Genomic DNA, 21,515 nt, shown 5'->3' with positions numbered 1-21,515 from the left:
AGAAACTGACCTCTCATATGAACACTTTGGGAGACAACTATCCTTTGATTTATGTGAAGTTTCTTATACACAATTCTTCATATTATGTGTACATATGTGTAAAAACTATAAGCATTATACATTTTAACTCGCTTTAATTATTCCCCTGCTGGTGAAATCTTACATTCATTGGTAAAATACTATTCTCAATTAGAAGTGATTTACTTCTTAAATATTGGTAAATGATATTTCTCAAAAAACTGTGTTACTCCCCCTACGGTGTTTAAATACTATTCCCTCATACAAATGAATTACCTCCCCTTGGAATGGTTAATTCTATTCTCTTATGCAAGTAAAACTATATTCACTTGTATAAATGAGTTACTTCCCCTTATATTGGTAAATACTTTCAGACAAGTACGTCTACTTCACAAAAAAGTAAGTTACCTCCCCTTTCACTGGTAAATACATGTAATTACCCTCTTGTCTTATGTGAGTTATCTCCCTTCAATAAACTGGATAGCCTAGTATGGAAAGTAAGTTACTTCCCTTAGTTATAAGGATGAACTACTTACCCTTGGACAAGTCAATTCTTCATATGTATGCTGTGTTGTATTCTGATTTAAGTAACAAGTTATAAATTGAGAAAGATATAATATACATTATATTGCACTTAATATGTCTCATGGCACAACTCAGTTTGCATGCTCAAGTCTAGCTTTATACAAAAATATTTCTCCAATATTGTACTACAGAAATTGGACAGTAGGGGCTTCATTGGCCGAGTGGTGAAGATATCCTGACATATTACCACAAGCCCTTCATCTCTGGGTTGATAGTTTGAATCCTATGTAAGGCAGTTGCCAGGTAGTGGCCACTGGTTTTCGGTACTTACGGCTTTCCTCCACCAACAAACCTGGCACACTGCTTAAATGACCTTGGCTGTTATAAGGATGTTAAACTTATAAAACCATTCCTTAGTTTTGCTGGAAAAAAAACTGACTGATACCAGTCCTTGAAAGCCAGTATTTGACTTTATTATTTGACTATTTTATTTTATTTTTAAATTTTATTATTTTCTAATTTTATATAGGAAATCCACAGCAATCGAAATGAAAATAAAGACTTGTTGGCTAAAAACAGGAGCTTGGAAGAAAGGGTAGGTATTACATATTTAGACAATAGATAATAAATGGCTACAATAGAGCAGGTTACATGTTGTATAGGTAACTAGCTTTGGACATTTTAGTAGGTGGCTAAGTGGTTTAGGTGTCCGACATGCTATTGTCATTTCATAATGGACTGGTCTAGTTGTTGATATAGAAGAGTCTAAATGTGTCTTCAAGGGTGTATGACTTAAACACATATCTGGTTTAAGAGTGATTGTTTGATGAATAAAAATGAATCTTTTTCATGCGACTGATGATTTTTTTTATGACATTATTTTATTAAGAATATCCATCTGGAAAAAGCTCACAGTCGACTCGAACTTGAGGTGACAGAGGCAAGGGAGGTTGCAGAGAATCTAGAATTCCGCATCGTAGAGCTAGAATCACAAGAAGTAAGTTTTTTTGCATTTTTTATCTTTTCATATTCAGTCATCCTGCACATTAAAGAACTATAAACTGACAATGGTAAAGAACGGAGAAATAGATTTCTATCCTCTACTAGATTTATTTCATCTTTTGTATGTTATGAAGTTATCTGCCCTTGCTTGTAGGTATTGATTGTGACATCATGTATTTAAAAAGCGTATATGACAACATGAATTTTACTCACAAAATGATAAATGCTGCAATTTAACAATACCTCTATGCAAGGGAGATAACCAATCAATGTACAGTAATATGCAAAGATGAAATAATTTAAATTTGAACACCAACATTTAGTTACAGCCCATCAGAGGAGCTGATTTTTCCATGTAATTTGGAACATAATTTCCTATTGTTTTTGTGAAGAATAGATGTTTTGTGAAATAAAGTTTGCATGATCTTTCACAAAACTTTACTACTACAGAAGAACTTGTGTTTTTTGTATTAAGTCTTTTGCATAAAGGATTTCGTTTAAAGGATTATTTTGTATTCTTCATTTGTCCTATGGAGAAGTAATATATCATGGCCGTGAAATTCTGTATAAAAATATCCAGAATATGAGCTGTATAGTACCTGGTTAGCAGTGACATACATTTTCTAATCGGTATTGAAAATATGACAAAGATGGTTACATTTTGTTACAAAGACTTGTGATTTGAGATTAAAAAAACCCTACTGTTTCACAAAGAACTAAACAAAGATGTTCTTTATACCTGGATATGAATGTGATAAATCTAAATCTGTGATATCTGTGATATTATTTACGAAAGTCTTTGTGACTGATTTTGGCGAGGTGATCCAAACTTATGACAAAATTGAATTAATTTAATTAATTCAATTAATTCGGACATCCTTCATATATCATAAACAATTTCATGACATACTAAATGTGATTTGATTAATTATAGCTTTTTTGATGTTTGATTGACTTTTAGTAAATTTCTATACACAAATTTAATAAAATGCCACATGTTTAAGAATACATTTCCGAGCAATAAAACAGTTGTCTCCCGCTTGCTCTGTTTTTTTTTTTTCTGTTCTTCGTGGTGAGTTTACACTAATGCTAAACCTTTCAAAATAGAGAAATATACCCATTTATAATATTTACACCCCTCTGAAACATTGAGAAATACAAAATTGAAAAAAAAAAAAGATAAATTAAAAAAAAATATCCACTCCAAATGAAATAGATATCTACCAACAAAAACAACAAAAAAGTGTTTTTTTTAAATTGAGTTGTGTTCAGATTAATAAAATGTTATTTAGAATTACCATAAAAAAAAAGTATATTATGTAAATACAGTAATATGAACAGTAGAATCAAATCTTACAATAAATATAGGTAAGTGACTACTTTTTAACTTGAACATAATTAATTACCTGATGGTCACTCAGGTATGACCAAGTCTGACCAAGGGATGTGAAAACAGGAAAGTTGGCCAGACTGGAATGATGGTCACTTCAAAGGTTGGCTAGACTGGAATGAACCAAAATGATAAATGCTGGCTCACAATTTAACATTACCTCTATGCAAGGGAGATAACCAATCAATGTACAGTAATATGCAAAGATGAAATAATTTAAATTTGAACACCAACATTTAGTTACAGCCCATCAGAGGAGCTGATTTTTCCATGTAATTTGGAACATAATTTCCTATTGTTCTTTGTGCAGAATTGATGTATTGTGAAATAAAGTTTGCATGATCTTTCACAAAACTTTACTAATACATAAGAACTTGTGTTTTTTGTATGAAGTCTTCTTCATAAAGGATTTAGTTTAAGGATTATTTTGTATTCTTCATTTGTCCTATGGAGAAGTAATATAACACGGCCGTGAATTTCTGTATAAAAATATCCAGAATATGAGCTGTATAGTAAGTGACATCAATTTCTAATTGGTATTGAAAATGTGACGAAAGACCGGAAATACATTTTGTTACAAACACTTGCATTTGAGATAAAAAAAGCTGTTGTTTCACAAAGATAGTAAAGAATCAAGGATTTTCTTTCATGTTCTTTATACCTGGATATGAATGCGATAAATCTAATCTGTGATATCTGTGAATAATATTAAGAAAGTCTTTGTGACTGATTTTGGCGAGGTGTATCCAAACTTATCTTAGTTCTATATAAACTGATTTGTTAAATTGAATTAAGTTAATTAATTCAATTAATTGACATCCTTCATATATCATAAACAATTTCATGACCTACTAAATGTGATTTGATAAATTAAAGCTTCTTTGATACTGATTGACTTTTAGTAAGTTTATATGCAAATTTAACAAAATGCCACATGTTTAAGAATACATTTCTGAGCAATAAAACAGTTGTCTCCCCTTGCTCTGTTTTTTTTTTCTGTTCTTCGTGGTGAGTTTACACTAATGCTAAACCTTTCAAAATAGAGAAATATATTTATAATATTAACACCCTCTGAAACATTGAGAAATACAAAATTGGAAAAAAAAAGATAAATTAAAAAAAAATATCCACTCCAAATGAAATAGATATCTACCAACAAAAACAACAAAAAAGTGTTTTTTTAAATTGAGTTGTGTTCAGATTTATAAAATGTTATTTTGAATGAAAGATTTGATTGCTTCTGTCTATTTAGAATTGATTGATGCCTTTGATTAGGTCATTGAAGTTGTTAATTTGTTTTATTGTTCTGCTGTCGGATTAAAAACATCAGTCATTATGTGGCTAAGGTAGATAATCATAGGTTCCTGTCCTCCCTATTCCCCCTCCCCCTACCCCCCTCTCTCCACCCTAGAGCTACGATCCCCTCTCTCAGCAGTTTGTACTTTTAGGTCACTCTAAGTAAATATACACATCTATATCAACATACTAAAACAGTGTAGAAAAACAGAAAACCAATGAATGTTGTTTGTGTATGTTGGCAGTCCCTAGAGATAAATAAGCCCCAGGCATCAGGAAAACAACAGAGATGGGGTCGACATCTGGTTCATTTGGCCCTACTTGATGTCCTTGGTACATGTAACATCCTGTGATTGATGGGCTGCACAACTGAAATGTACATTTCATCAATCGAAACAAACATGGATGATTACTGAATACATTTATTTTCCACGTGGATTGGAATGTTTGGTTTTTTGTTTTTTTTTCAAGTTTTCTCTATTTGTGTATTTTTATTTTTGTTTTAAATTTAAAAGATTTTTGAGAAAGACTAAAATGGATATATAATATTTGCTATGTACAAAACTGGTTCATGTAATAGTAGAAAATACTGGATGTCCGGGGATAAAATACAGATTAGATCAGAACTTTGTACACTCAAAATTGTCTACAAAGGCCACCAAAAGAACTAGAGGAAAATGGTCTTTATACACAAGTTGAATTGTGTTGAAATTGGTCAGCTGGGACCATAGAAAAGTGGTCTTATAATACAGGTGGTCTTTATACAGAGGTGGCAGCTAAGGCAGGTCTGTACATATGTATCTTAAAAAAAAAAAAATCCTGCATATAAAGACCACCCAAGGGGAAAATGAATATTGATCGAGTGACAAAAAAATGTCTATTATTTAAACCAAACAGTCTTTATGCACAGGTAATATTGTGTATGGGACTCCAATAAAGTGGTCCTATTATGCAAGTGGTCATGATACAGAGGTGTTTGTTAAGACAGGTTTTATTTGTGTTTGTATGAATAGATCTAATGGGCACTACATGTATACCAAAAATGGAGTTGTATGATAAATTTGTCTCAGAGAATGGCATTCTTAGGCGAAGGGCTCTTGTTCTTGTTATATCACTGAAGCGGGATCGGACTAGGTTGATCATTGGTGAACAGGTAGCTCTGTCCGTAGAGCATTCGGCTAGTGTTCGGAGGTCCCAAGTTGGAATCCCAGTCTGGCTGCTAGATTTTCTTTTCTCCTGTTACATTACGTTGAGATTAGAGTTCACAAAGGTTAACTGAGGTTGATGTCTGAAAGGTTATAGAATATGTACATTCTATATTTGAAACATAATAGAATTAAAAGCCATTTACTAATAATAGCAATTGCATAAATAGACTTGTAATTGATAAACTCAAGATTCTCAAAATTAATGGAAATGGTTCATTTTTCCCTCAAGCTAATTCTGTTCCATGTCTTAAGATATTGTGTAAAAGCTGCAAAAATATAAATGGATTTTTGTTAACAGTAGTATGGCATATTGATATAAAATAAGTTAAACTTTTCTGCTAAAATTTAGTTTCTCAGAAAGTAGCGCAATGATTACCTGATTGTTGTCAGGAATTGTTTATCAGTAATACATAGACCAAGCTTTTGATTTCATTTGACATGACTGTAGCATCTGCCTCTGTGAGGATCGAAGGTTCTTAGTTCTGTTCACCAGCCGAGGCACACCATAGTTTTATAAAAAGTGATAGTTTCTATCTATATTTAGTGCTCAGGATAATGGAAACGGAACAACTGGTTTGCCCGTTGTCAGAATGATTGTGTTGTTCAGTATCTTAAATGGCATGCTTCAGTGAGATTGCACTATAAAAAGGGTAAGAGTTCCACTCTTATAAGAAGACACAATGCAAATATATTGTAGCCTCACAAAATATAGACATTCATCTGCATATAGCATAGACTATCCATGTTTTACCAAGCCCCATACCTGGTAGGCTCCCTAGTCCATCATCTCCAGCCAATCCATGTTTTACCAAGCCCTATACCTGGTAGGCACCCTAGTCCATCATCTCCAGCCAGTCCATGTCCATCATCTCCAGCCAATCCATGTTTTACCAAGCCCTATACCTGGTAGGCACCCTAGTCTATCATCTCCAGCCAGTCCATGTTTTACCAAGCCCCATACCTGGTGGGCACTCTCGTCCATTTTCCAGCCAGTCCATGTTTCCCCAGACTTTGTATTATTATCAGAGATGTTCTATAAGGGGAACTTCTGATGGCAGCTTCCGTTTCTGATAACAAACTTCCAAAATGTTGCAGGAAGTTATTTCTTATTTTTGTTTTAAAAAATCCTCCTCTATCTCATCTGGCATTAGACCAGCATTTCTAACTTAAGTATTTCTCGTGAAGTACATGTGGATCTTCCATTTCAAAGTATATAAAAACGATTTCTAGTCTGTGTAAAAATTTAGTTCATCAAAACTTGAAAGGATTTTGTTAGCATGTACCTGTTTTATTGGTGGTGTGCTGATGGTGTGCTTTAACATCTTATTATCATCAGGGTTTCATTTTATGGCAAAGCAATTAGTGGTGAAGAAAAACTTTGTTTTTGGAAAAAAAAATTGCAATTGGTAGCGTGCCCCATTTAATCCTCAAACTCGTGAACCATATAATTGTGGCTTCTTTAAATACAGTGTCCAACAGTTTTGAACACTAGATCACCCTGGCACTAACTACTAGTATTGAAATGTTAGACACCTTAACCACTCAGTCACTGCAGCACAGAGGTGGACAGCAAGTGGTAGAATGTCGGACACCTTAACCACTTGGCCATCGTGGTCTAAGATGGAAGTGGGGAGCAGCATTATTAGAATGTCAGACACCTTAACCACTTGGCCACTATAACTCTAAGATGGAGGGTAGTGGTAGAATGTCAGACACCTTAACCACTTGCCACTGTGACTCTGAGATGAAGGGTAGTGGTAGAATTTCAGACACCTGAACCACTTGACCACTAGCTGTGACCCTGAGGTGGAGGATAGTGGTAGAATGTCAGACACCTTAACCACTTGGCCACTGTGACTCTAAGATGAAGGGTAGTGGTAGAATGTCAGACACCTTAACCACTTGCCACTGTGAACCTGAGGTGGAGGGCATCATGGGAATGTCAAATACCTTAACCACTTGGCCACTGTGACTCAGAGGTGGAGGGCAGTGGTAGAATGTCAGACACCTTAACCACTTAGCCACTGTGACCCTGAGGTGGAGGGCATCATGGTAGAATGTCAGACACCTTAACCACTTGACCACTGTGACTCTGAGGTGGAGGGTAGTGGATGGGAGAATGTCAGACACCTTAACCACTTGACCACTGTGACCCTGAGGTGGAGGGTAGTGGTAGAATGTCAGACACCTTAACCACTTGACCACTGTGACCCTGAGGTGGAGGATAGTGGTAGAATGTCAGACACCTTAACCACTTGACCACTGTGACCCTGAGGTGGAGGATAGTGGTAGAATGTCAGACACCTTAACCACTTGGCCACTGTGACTCTAAGATGAAGGGTAGTGGTAGAATGTCAGACACCTTAACCACTTGACCACTGTGACCCTGAGGTGGAGGATAGTGGTAGAATGTCAGACACCTTAACCACTTGACCACTGTGACCCTGAGGTGGAGGGATAGTGGTAGAATGTCAGACACCTTAACCACTTGGCCATCATGGTCTAAGATGGAAGTGGGGAGCAGCATTATTAGAATGTCAGACACCTTAACCACTTGGCCACTGTGACCCTGAGGTGGAGGGCATCATGGCAAAGTCAGACACCTTAACCACTTGGCCACTATGACCCTGAGGTGGAGGGCAGTGGTAGAATGTCAGACACCTTAACCAGTTGGCCACTATGACCCTGAGGTGGAGGGCAGTGGTAGAATGTCAGACACCTTCACCACTTGACCACTGTGACCCTGAGGTGGAGGATAGTGGTAGAATGTCAGACACCTTAACCACTTGGCCATCGTGGTCTAAGATGGAAGTGGGGAGCAGCATTATTAGAATGTCAGACACCTTAACCACTTGGCCACTGTGACCCTGAGGTGGAGGGCATCATGGGAAAGTCAGACACCTTAACCACTTGGCCACTATGACCCTGAGGTGGAGGGCAGTGGTAGAATGTCAGACACCTTAACCACTTAGCCACTGTGACCCTGAGGTGGAGGGCATCATGGGAAAGTCAGACACCTTAACCACTTAGCCACTGTGACCCTGAGGTGGAGGGCATCATGGGAAAGTCAGACACCTTAACCACTTGGCCACTATGACCCTGAGGTGGAGGGCATTATTGGAATGTCAGACACCTTAACCACTTGGCCACGGTGACCCTAATGTGGAGGGCATTATTGGAATATCAGACACCTTAACCTCTAGGCCACCCTCCCCATCCTCCCACCTGAATATTCTGAGTCTTTGATATATTACATATTTAATAAAGATCGCTCTTTGGTGTGGAGAACTATGCACTTCCTGCTGTCTGGTAAAAGATTGCTCTATCAGGGAGTTAAATTAATCAATCAGTTCTGAATAGACCATGTCTATCTTTCACTTATAAACTAATTATAACTTAGACTGTACTTCTGCTTAGTGAGGTCAGAAAGAGTACAAATACAAGAGTTTAGAATGTTGATGATGGAAACTTTGTAAGATGGAGTTTCCATGTTCCTCTTGACTTAAATGTTTTACAGACTGTCCGATATATATATACAGGGCAAATAACATATACATTTAGCTAGTATTCATAATTGCCAGTTGATTGAATGTACCATGCAAACTCAGTCACTGTATTTAATCCAATAAGCTTGATTATGCTTAAAAAATAAAAAGTCATTTAATAAGACAAAATTTGAGCTAACCTTTCACAATTTTTTTGCGCTAAAGAAGCCATTAATCAGTTTTACAAATGAAATCAAATATAGAAACCTCCAGTTTTCAAAGTTTCAGTCTGATTTATGTCGTCAGTGAAATTAAGGCCTCAAAAAGGGAGAGGGGCGCTAATAGGGGCAGGAAGCGCAAATATTGGGTGAAAAACAGTAAGTGCCAGCTATTAACTGTAATGTATCAAAGTGGAGATTTTTGATGCTTGTTCTTTTAGGATGAGTCTGTTTGGTTTCAGCTTTAGTCTCAGAGAAAATTGCATGGTCGTTTATCTTAAAAATGATGTCAATATCATGATGTTTAATTTCATCAGGTATGAAAAAAAATGTTTACAAGCTGTGTACGGAGGGGGGGATGGGTGATGCGTCCTGTCTTAATTGTATGTTGATGAAATGTCTTTGTATATTATATTATAGAGTTTTCTCATTTGTGGGTATTTGGTGGGTATAGGTATCAGTTATGACATTGTTACTTTAAGATTGTTACTTTAAGATGTTTTCTCTGAAAAGTATTTATTTTATAATCATAAGAACATGATATACCGTATTCGACCCAATAAGCGCCCATGTCCCTATAAGCGCCCCTCCCCATTTTTCGAGGTCTTCATAATAATTTCGTCTTATCAGCACTTTTTCAATTTTTTAAACGCCCTGGGCGCTTATTGGGTCAAATACGGGAACAGTCACGATCAGTACCTGATACCTACCCACAAGGATAGATAACTCTTTAATATGTATAAACAGAATAAGTCTAACAGACATCTCTTATTTCTGAAAGAATTTAATTGAAGTATATTGCAGCTCTTAAAAACATTTAGTTTCGAATCCTGTTACATTTTCTCCATGTAGTTTTATTTCTTCAACAAATAGGAGATTGGGTGTGCAAGCCCTTTATTCCTCTTTTCCTCAGGCCTTATATGGTATTTCTTGTATTAATTATAAAATAATCCTCAGATCGCAAGATCAGACATATAAATCAGGCTCTCGAGTAAATTACCTAGTCAGGTATTTTTCTAATCAAGCTCTTGAGAAAATTACCTGGATTTTATTGTATTCACTTGTGTCCACAAATAAGTCAGTACAACAAAGAAAGTCCTTTTAATCACGTCCTTCAAAATAATATTGGGAGAACTAATTATTTATTGACAGAACCTTTAGTATTGTGGTGTCTACAAATCGCATTTTACAAAGGATACAAGTGTCATGCTTGGTAAGCCGAACAATTACCCGGAATATATTTCTCCTTTTGAATAACAAAAGAAAAACTAATTATTTTTTAAATACTATAATTATATTTAGTTGACATACAGACAAAAAGATTGATTTGAACATTGAAATGAAAAGTTACTAATTTTTTAATTATTTTTTCCGTTTTCAATTTTTCCACAAATGAAATTGTAGACTAACAATGCATGGCATTGTTGATATACATGATCCCCTGGTTCGGTTCAGGTGTTTTTCCAGAAGTATTGTCCCCGCCGTTGCTGTCTTTGTAAAGATTACGCGGAAATAAGAAGCTATAGTCGTGATTGACAGTGCAGTCTTTTGTTGGCCACATGGGATTGTCAGGAAAAGCGTTAAAGTGTCTAATCGATAGTGTTTAGGTGCCGATTTATACTTGATTGGGTAAGTATTTTCTGTACTATCTAATCTGATCAGAGTCTGTTAGATGTTTGTACAGATTCCACGGAGGAAATTTATGTTTTCACAGCAGTATCACCTGGAAAATCAACTATAAAAGTATTCTAGCTACTATATAATATATATTTCCCAAAAAAATTATCTGTACTTTTTATAATGTTTTCACTCTTTGTTAGATTCCTTAGATTTTCTGTACAAAGCATGCTAAAAGTTATTTTTTTCACACAATTTGTAACAGATATTCATTCAAATAATTGATACAGGTTTACATATTTAGTCTAATTAATGTAATAATTAGTCGGCATACTTGAAGTTAATCTATTGTAATTAGTCAGCGATCTTGTATGCGAAGGCAGTGAACCGTGATCGGCACAACAAATGACCAATAGGGTAGATATCCCTCACTTCCCACGCGACCCCTTCATACCTGTTCAGGTATTCAATAGGTACAGTTGGCCTGTGCATAACTGTACAGGTGCTCCGCAGGTAACCGTCTGACATGGGTAGTAATGACCTGTGATACTTGGCTGTTTGGTATAGGTGATGTATGTAGGTGATTCTTGTGTGTGATAAATACTGAAGTGACAGTTGGATACTGAAGCTGATAATTATTCACCTGACAGGTGAGATATACCTGTACCCAAACATGTGATCAACAATACGATAAAGGATTTATAGATATTTAATGTCGGCACTGCAGTGGAGCTATCATCTGTGTATATATTGAAGAAAACTATATCTAGCTTCACAAGAGGGTAAGTTAAATTTTCAAAGCAGTTTGGCAGAGTTCGACTGCCTTTTGTATGTGTATTCCACTTAGGTAGGAAATACGATAGAAAATACAGGCAATTGTGTACGGCAGAACATGCATATTTCATTGTTATGTATACAGTACAGTGTGATAAGGTCTGCCAGCTCAGGGCAGGGGAGCATTATCTGCACGATGAATACTGCAGGATAGACATACAGTGCTTCTGAGTTCTCTTGCTTAGTTTATGTTTGTGACAGAGGATTTGGAGAATGTTCTGACAGCTATTTATTTTCTTGCATCTGGTGAAAGTGCATGTATGACAGAAATTTTGAGTTGAGTTGGGAAAACTGTGGGTAAGTTTTGATTTGTATCAGCCATTAGATGTTGTATGTGACAGATGTTTGATGTGTAGAACTGTCTGTGTGCAGATCCAGAACACATGTGTAGTAATGTTTACAATAAGTTACACACATCTGTACAGTAGGTATGCAGGAAATCAGGTAATACACTCATGTGTACCAAACGTGTAACACATGTGTATCGTCTGCTCAGCTGTGTGCAGATCCAGAACACATGTGTAGTAATGTTTACAATAAGTACACACATCTGTACAGTAAGTATGCAGGAAATCAGGTATTACACACATGTGTACCAAACGTGTAACACATGTGTATCGGGTCTGCTCAGCTGTGTGCAGATCCAGAACACATGTGTAGTAATGTTTACAATAAGTTACACACATCTGTACAGTAGGTATACAGGAAATCAGGTATTACACACATGTGTACCAAACATGTAACACATGTGTATCATCTGCTCAGCTGTGTGCAGATCCAGAACACATGTGTAGTAATGTTTACAATAAGTTACACACATCTGTATAGTAGGTATACAGGAAATCAGGTATTACACACATGTGTGTACCACATTAGTAACACATGTGTATCGTCTGCTCAGCAGACAGATAGTCAGACATGCACTGGTGGGAGTTATTTATATCTCTGTGAAATATGAAATAACACACTAAAATATTCTGTGGATTATCATTCTGGATATTTGAAAGGTTAAGTATAGCATGTAATGTGATCGGTTTGATTGTCGGAATTCAGTATCCATCATCATTTCTTTCCTATGGGATCCATAGGTTTCCTATATATTGACCCTGGATATGTTTTATGTGGGGATCAAAGGATTGTTCCTATTGAAAACGCAGTATACCAGTATATCAGTTGTATATCTCTCCCCTGTCAATGTTTACATTTCCTTTATGGGCTCCAGGGAAATTCCCTGTTTATGTATGTATCACAAGAGACTATGCCTCAATAGGTTGTTTACTTGTTACTGTTTGATAAAGTTCCGACTCTGTTGAGATGTAAACTTTAAAATGATAACATTCAGCATACTGGGTTGATTATATTTATGTACAGGTATGTTGAGTTATACAAAGCTGATATTTACAGAAACTTATTGTATTTAATGATTTGGCTATGGACATTGGTAGTTTTGTGTCAAAGTGAAAAATGTTCTCTCCAACTGTTTTTCTTGGTCTGTCTCTAGTTGTCATATAATTACAATTATGGTTGATCAGATTTTGTAGTCCAACTTTTGGATGCCATTGAAATTGTTGAAATCTGTGGTTGCTCTGAGCCTAAACTAGATCCTCAAATTAACCTCATCCTAATAGGTCTTCAGAGCTCTCTCTCAGGCCTGACAGGTAGCTGTGTGAATGCTCAATGTCTCCTCTAGAAGATCTCTGACCAGACTGTCCATGGCCTTTTGTGGAATTGACCCCCTGACCTTCCTAGATGCTCTCTAGTCTGACAGTCTGTGGCTTGACTAGGGCCTACTGTGGAAGGCTAATGGCCTATCCAAGGCCTACTGTGGAAGTTTGGAGGCCTGACTAAGGCCTACTATGGAAGTTTGGTGTCCTGACTGAGGCCTGCTGGGGAAGTTTGGTGGGTTGACAGAGGCCTACTGTGGATGTTTGGAGGCCTGATAGAGGCCTAGCTACTGTGGAAATTTGATGGCCTGACTAAGGCCTACTGTGGAAATTTGATGGCCTGACTGAGGCCTGCTGTGGAAGTTTAGTGGCCTGACAGAGGCGTACTGTGGAAGTTTGGTGGCCTGATAGAGGCCTAGCTACTGGGAAATTTGATGGCCTGACTAAGGCCTACTGTGGAAATTTGGTGGCCTGACAGAGGCCTAGCTACTGTGGAATTTGATGGCCTGACTAAGGCCTACTGTGGAAATTTGATGGCCAGACTAAGGCCTACTGTGGAAATTTGGTGGCCTGACTGCATGAGGCTGCTGCTGTTAAAGTTTGGTGGCCTGACTGAGGCCTGCTGTGGAAGTTTGGTGGCCTAACTGAGGCCGTCTGTGGAAGGTTGATGGCATGACTGATGCCTACTGTGGAAGTTTGATGGCCTGACTGAGGCCTGCTATGGAAGTTTGGTGGCCTAAATGAGGCCTTATGTGGAAGTTTGGTGGTCTGACTGAGGTCTACTGTGGAAGTTTGGTGGCCAGATAGAGGCCTACTGTGGAAACTTTGTGCCCTGACAGGAAAGCTCTAAATGTGTGGCCTGACCAGGTCTTCCCTGACCATGTGTGTTATGACTGTGTACTAGCTCAGCCAAGTTTACACCAGCTGTGAATGAACCATATGGCAGATGTGTGGAGTTATGTTAACAAAGACCTAATTACCTGTACTACTATGGCTATGTAGGTACAGTACTGGTACTGAGGCTGTCAGTGTAGCTGTGTGACTCCTACACACACACACACTGTGGATATATATACAGAGTGATTTACTCATAAAATGTGATATATAATATTGATTCTGGGATTATTTTATACTGACAACACATAGTGTATTAGGTAAGTGAACAAGTTTATTGAGTGGTTTGTGTGAGAGGTTTGTCAGGTGATACTTAATGATATAGTCTTTGTAGGTTTGTTGTGTATTGTACATCACATCAACATGTAACCATGAAGTTATAGTTTGAAGAAGACCATTATATTTAATATTGTTTATCATTCCTCAGCATACATTAATAAGTCAACTGCGTTTTTTTAATGCACATGAGCAAAAAACTCTGTAAAACAAGAGCAGATAACCCGGTTTTTGGTTTTGTTAATTTGCAAAGTCTTTATATGAAACTTGTCCTACATTTGTTATAAACAAGGGAAGATAACTCTTAACCGGGAATTGTAAGTTACAATTGTGCATACTTACCCCTATATGTTTTTGTGATAACAAAGAGCAGACAACTTCCTATTCAAGGGTAGACAACTCGAATCCCTTCTTTTAACAGTTAGCTCCCTTTTATTTGATATGTAACATTCATTTTGAGAAGGCAAGGGGAGACAACTGAACCTATGAAAATTATAAATATTGTACATCAATTTATGTTATAAGATTTTATATATAGATACCAGCTTGTTGAATAGATGCTGATGTTTATTTTGTTGATTGACAAACTTTGAAATATCAATAACATCCCTGATTTGTTCACTAGAGATAAACTGCCTGATATATAGGAGATAAACACATATACAGGTCTGTTATTATGGAACAAAAAAACAACATGTGTACTAGCTGATTATCATTTATCTGCAAGGTGGTTTTAACGAGGGATAAACATCTGGCCGAGTGATTTATCATACAGAATATAAATGGTTTGTATATTGACATTGATGGTAGATCATGTATAATGAAAACACTTTGTGCCATTGTATCGGACCTGAGATCAATAATCAGAATGCTTACCCTATTAACCCTTATAAGCAAACAGGTGACGACCTAAAAAATGTTACATTTTTCCATGTAATTGTTCTCATGATGTCTGAATAAAAAGTGTTGACCACAAAGGTATCTGTATACCTCTACATATTAAACCCTTTAACATGTGACATGTAATTTATTACTCCCCATCCCTCACACAAAATAAATTTGGCTGATTTGTGTGCCCCCCCATATACAGAAGGGGGAGAGCATATGTATGTTACCCATGTTTGTCCTATTAGTCTTTGCTAATTAGTGAAAGTATGGTAATTAAGAATATTTTAGCTTTTCATGATGATTCAGAGGACTGTTAAGTATTGATACCTCCATCTACTCAAAAACAGAGGTGTGCTTTGTACAGGGAATATGGTACATGTATTGTTTTGCAGTAAAATATGATATCTACTCTAGAAACACATACGATCATAAAAATCTACATATTCGACTCTTTATGATGATTTTCGTCATGATCAGCAGTGATATGTATAAGACATGTCTATTTTGTATTGTTTAGAAGCTGATGTCTATAGACCAGAGCTATAAAACTGACATTAATCTGGTCAACATGGCTGTCTCTTATGATGTTCAGCTGTCATTGGCAGTGAGAGATATATTAGGTATTAAGTTTGTGATTGATTGGTATCTCTGTGGTCAATACACATTGAGTGGTCATCAGTAGTGGTCAGTGGTGGTCAGTTGTGGTCAGTGTTGTTTAAATGGTCAGATGTTTATGTCTGATCAAAGACTTCAGTGAGTGATGTGCACTGACCATTATTTTTATATTGTGTCCAGCTGTATATAATTGGTCAGCTGGAATTGGACTGGTATGCATTGGTCAGTTGTGTATTGGCTCAAGAACTGACCATCAGCCTTGACCTGCATGTTATTGGCCTAGTGGTCATCATCACTTTATCAGTGAGGAGCTTGTGATTTCCTATTAACTGGAGTTTAGTATTGTGATATGAACCACAAAATAATTGTATCCTGTGTGGTACTCTAACTCATTGACACCCCTGAAATTTCATAATGGACTGGTCTAGTCTTTGATTTAGAAGAGCCTAAATGTGTCTTTAGGGGTGAATGATTTAATTAAACTGGAATAACCTTGACAACAGCATCACTTGATCTTTAGAGTACCAACCCATTAAGCTAGGTGAGTAAATTCTTTGTTTTTGTCTTTTCCGTATATATCAACCATTCCACAGAGAATTCTAATGTTTTGTTTTTTCCATGTATTTCAGAAGTTTCATCAGATTTTGAATGTTTTCCACAGATTTTTATTTCCTTATCCTGTTACTACTTTCTACAATCTGTTGTGTTATACCATTAGATAATTATGATAAGACACACCAATGATAAGACTGTGGTGCCTGGTGAGAACCAATGGCCACAATCAGTGGATTTATATAGATAGAGCAGGCATGGGCAACAAATACACAGTAGGTGATCTTCCTCTTATATCATTTGTCATAGGTAGGGAAGGTATATGTTTAGAAGGAATGTGACTCTTGAAATTTCATTTATCCTTAAATTTCATTAGTAGAATTCATTTAATTGAATTAGAAGAGTTCATTTAGGTGTTCAGGGATGATCCATATCAATTTGTCATTGTTCAATCTACGATTATTTTTCGTGGGTCCTTTTCAATGGTTTTTGTGAAAACAATGGGTCCCACAGTGTTATAGATACCCATTCCCAGAAATTTCATTGGTCCTTTTAAAATTCTGTGAGTCCAGGACTCGGGATGCGCATGTAGATTGATCACTGTCAATCTGTCATTTATTTGTAACAATATACTGTAAAGAGATAGGGTAATTGTAGATATTGTAGTAGCTGGTAGCTAACATACTGTTCCCATATCCCCACCCAACCCCTAAGTATGACTTCCAAGTTCTAAGCAATTCTAGTCAACCTGTCTCAAATTCTTGAATACAAAAGTGAAAACTATCATGTTTATGAAGAACATTTTAAATCTGGCTGGGTGATTACTGGTTGTGTAATATTTGGAGGCTCTGAGTTTGAGTCTCACAATTGTACCATACCTGTCAGTGAACAGGATTTGGCTGGGTGATTACTGGTACATGATTTGGAGGTTCTGAGTTTAAACCTGTGATACCATTCTGTGGAATTACGTATATAATTGGGCTGGATGAACCTGTTGTACTACAAAGCACTCTTTGAACAAAATTTTAAATTATCAATTTACATATATACCTTGACAGGCTTTTACCTGTGTTAGATATCAAAACTCCTTATCATGTATGTTAGATAGAATCTATTTATAGCAGTAGGTTAATTATCACATGTAATTAATAATGCAGTTATTTAATTACAGCAATAAATGATAGATTACACATTAGAATGTGGAATGTATATATGCCAGTTCATGATCAGGCCTATATACTTCAGGAAGCACTCTGGACAAACTTATCTCGTTCAATTAGAGAAATATGTTAATTGTCTTAAGGTATGATAATTTATGATCTTTGAGTTTTTCTGCTGTAGTTACCTGTACAAATTAGCATCTGTGCACATGAATAATAGATTAACATGGATTGTTGTGGTACATATTGAATCAATACAATTTCTATAGTCTCGGTCAAATAATTAATTCATGCTGTTCTTTGGAACTTTCTGGCCATCGACTGTAACTTGTACATGTAGATCTATTGAATAAATCTAGATCATATTCTAGTCTAGATCCATTATTATATGCATTATGAGATTGTATGAATGAAAAAAAAGATGGACAAGGTTTGTATAGGTATTCCAGAAATAAAATGTATAAATACCAATGTAGTCCAATAGTATTGTCTCTCATCAATTAGGCTAAAGTTTGATAGATTTTCATTTGAATAAAAAATAATTTAAAATGTAGTTATTTATTGGTTATTGCCTAGTATATGAAATCCTGTAGCACCTTCCTAATTTAAGCAGATACAACTAATTTTACAAATGTCATTTTTAGGAAGTTAAAACACATAATGGTCAATGTTGGACTGGTCATCACTTGACCAGTAAGTGACCATTAGTATATATATCCTCAGGTTATTTATATCCGTTTAAATGAGTACAGCAACTCCTGCATGTCAAATGTCATTAATGAAATATAATAAAAACACACATAGATAGAAAAATCGTAGCTCAAGGGGCTAACATAAATAGAATATCATAAGTTCGTGGCCCTTCGGGGCAAGTAAGGAAATTCTTCAGTGACGTGGTCAAAATAGCATATATGATTTCATTGGATGGTTCTGGATGGCAGTATGAAGGTATATTGGAACTCTTATTTATGTTATATAAATATTCATCGAAGATACATATGAAATATCTGTGGATATATGCATTCTAAATGTTGGTGGTAAATGTAAAATTTTATTGCTCACTTTTGATTTGGAGTTTCTGCTGAGGAATTTAAGAAAATGTTTTTGTTAATTCACAGTCAGGCTGGGGTATAAACAATATTATTATGATATACTAAGCAATATTATTTGTGATGCTTTGCTACAATTAACATGATAATTATTTTAATCAAGTTTAAAGGGTTACATGTGGGTAAAGTAGCATTATTATCTTTTCATATAAATTAGATGTTGAATATGATGTCAATGAAGGCTTTTAAAATTGGCAAAAAATCTTTCAATGTTAATTGCCTATAGATTTAGCACAGTGTTCCAACAATTGTCCAAAATAATGATTGCCTTAAATTTTTCATGGTATTTGATTCAATCGTTGTTTAATTTACATATACATGTAATACAGCATGTGGTCTTAACCTTTCACACCAAACAAACATTAAATATGATGTTAAGACTTTATTGCCCGAAAATACTTAAATGTTTGCCTCATTTGATTTTCCTGTGTTCCATGGCCCCAATTCTCCAAAACAGTGATTGCCTTTAGATTTCCATGGTGTTTAATTGAACCTTTTAATTGATGTTTAATTGTTTACAAGTTAACAATCTCATGTCTTTATAGTTTGGTAAATACCTTTAACTTATTGACCCCTAAAAGTTTATAATGGACTGGTCTAATCTTTGATTTAGAAGAGTCTATATGTATCTTCAGGGGTGAATGAGTTAATTGTGTACCTGTACCAGATAACTGTGTTTTGGTACATAAGTCCGACCTTATCACTTCTGGCGCCATTGTTTGTTGAGAATCAAACACGTTTATTGTTTCCATGTTGTTGATATTTTGTTGTAAATTAAGGCCTACCATATTTGATCAAGTAAACGCCTCATTTATGTTCCTAAAACCTTTTTATGCTCCCTCTCCACCTGCCCCTCCAACTTACCCCAACGATACCACTTGAGATGCCCCTTATACATATTGCTAAGTTTTGGGTCTAGTTATTTAATATAATTCTTTTATATAAAGAGAGTTTGTCTTCTTTAGCACACTGAGTGCTAATTACAATCAGTTTGGTATAAAGTTTGTCCATGGTCATAGTGTTAAGCATGTCCGTTAGGGTCTCGGAGTTCTCTGAAAGGTCTCGAGTTAGAGCCACCCCATTCAGATCGTGTTTGATTACGAGATAAATTATGTATAAACCTGCTGTATAAACTGCCATTGGCTGGAATCAGAGATATATATCGCACCTGTTCATAGGTATGTAAACCTCAGTTTTTATATACCGGAGCTTATAGCCACCCTAGGAGATGTGTCTTTGTTTTTATATCTCGGTGTTGATGTTGGCTCGGTAGCTTGTGATGTGAAGATTCATTCCTCGGATGTACATGACTTCAGAGTGTATATTGACAAGGTTTTATAAGGCTTGTTTGTATCTGGTAGTGTTTAAGGTGTAGCTAGATATACAACAATCACTCGTGGATTTATTGATATCACTGAAGAAACGTAAACGTACAGGTAAATAGATATATATATATATGTCTGTATCATAAGGCTATAATTCTATTGTAGTAACACATATCTTACAATAGTAATTGCATGTCTCCCAACAGCTGTCCATTCAAGTTTCAGGTACTCAAATAGTTTATGACCATGCGTTGTAAGAAAATGACAATTTGATTTACAAAATATCTATAGGAACTAAGATCATACGTCAGCAAAATGTTTCATGCTGTTTTTCTTATAGCATCCTATATAGTGTATAATACAAGTCTTTCTGTCTGATTGAAAGTCTGAATGTCTAGTTTGGTTTCATATTTTTCATTGTTTTGTTTGACTTTTGATCCTTTATTCAAAGCCCATGTGGATCATTTATCAGGTACTGTTACACTAGGTTGAAGGTTTTCCTCTGGGTAATTTATCTTTCAATCTTTATAATCAAAGTTGGTTTGATCATAAATAACCCTAGATCAGTTGATAGAGCACAAAACAAAATCATTTCAAATCATATTATGATGATCACCATTTGCTATTCCGCTACAGGCCTTTTTGGCCTTTTCTGTTTGATAACGACCCGTTGGACAATATTACCTGGGTGATGCGTATATTTGTACTGTACCTGTGCTATATCCAACAAGACAACATTAAGTATTAAAACCTATTACTCTTTTGCTTCCCTGGAGCCCTATTAAGACCATAGCAATAAAATCTGTCTTAGCCTGCATCCCAAATAACAAATCAATTATTCATCATCTTGTTTTTATCCTTCCAATGTAAGAAGCTTAAGATATATCAATGTCCTGGTATTACTGTCATCTTCTCATTAGAACAAGGAGAGTATAATTATCTGTCCAATATACCATACAATTGTTGACTTTGATTTATGTGGATATGGATGTTTATTAACCTGAAGAAATTTATCATCAATCCAATAGACCATGCAATTGTTGACTTTGACTGAGATGCATTTGGATGTTTGTTCACCTAGAGATTTTCAACATAGGTTGATCTTAGAACAACTTGAGTATAATTATTTGTCCAATTTACCATACAATTGTTGACTTTGATTTATGTGGATATGGATGTTTATTAACCTGAAGAAATTTATCATCAATCCAATAGACCATGCAATTGTTGACTTTGACTGAGGTGCATATGGATGTTTATCAGCCTAAAGATTTTCAACAGAGGTTAATATCTTAATTTTACAGGTTTAAATTGCTCCACATCTGCAAATATATATAATCGTACATAAACTTGCATATTTCTTCAATGTGGCATCTATCATGTATTTGCCATCATAAGGCCATAGTTTCTTTTCTCCTGAAACTCTGGCTTTCTGTCAT

General features: G+C 35.8%; 1 protein-coding gene across 1 annotated transcript in view; it reads left to right on the top strand.

Annotated features, from left to right (window-relative positions):
- The window catches only part of LOC138335342 (golgin subfamily B member 1-like), a 102,046-nt gene that overhangs the window by 24,603 nt on the left and 55,928 nt on the right, over nucleotides 1–21,515 (top strand). Inside the window, exons 10-11 of the mRNA XM_069284380.1 lie at nucleotides 1,073–1,138; nucleotides 1,433–1,540. Coding sequence (XP_069140481.1) covers nucleotides 1,073–1,138; nucleotides 1,433–1,540 — 174 coding nt within the window. The remainder of the gene's footprint in view (nucleotides 1–1,072; nucleotides 1,139–1,432; nucleotides 1,541–21,515) is intronic.

This window comes from Argopecten irradians, chromosome 11 (assembly GCF_041381155.1).
Source record: "Argopecten irradians isolate NY chromosome 11, Ai_NY, whole genome shotgun sequence".
NCBI classification, from domain to species: domain Eukaryota; kingdom Metazoa; phylum Mollusca; class Bivalvia; order Pectinida; family Pectinidae; genus Argopecten; species Argopecten irradians.
This window is presented reverse-complemented; position numbering and strand designations above follow the sequence as displayed.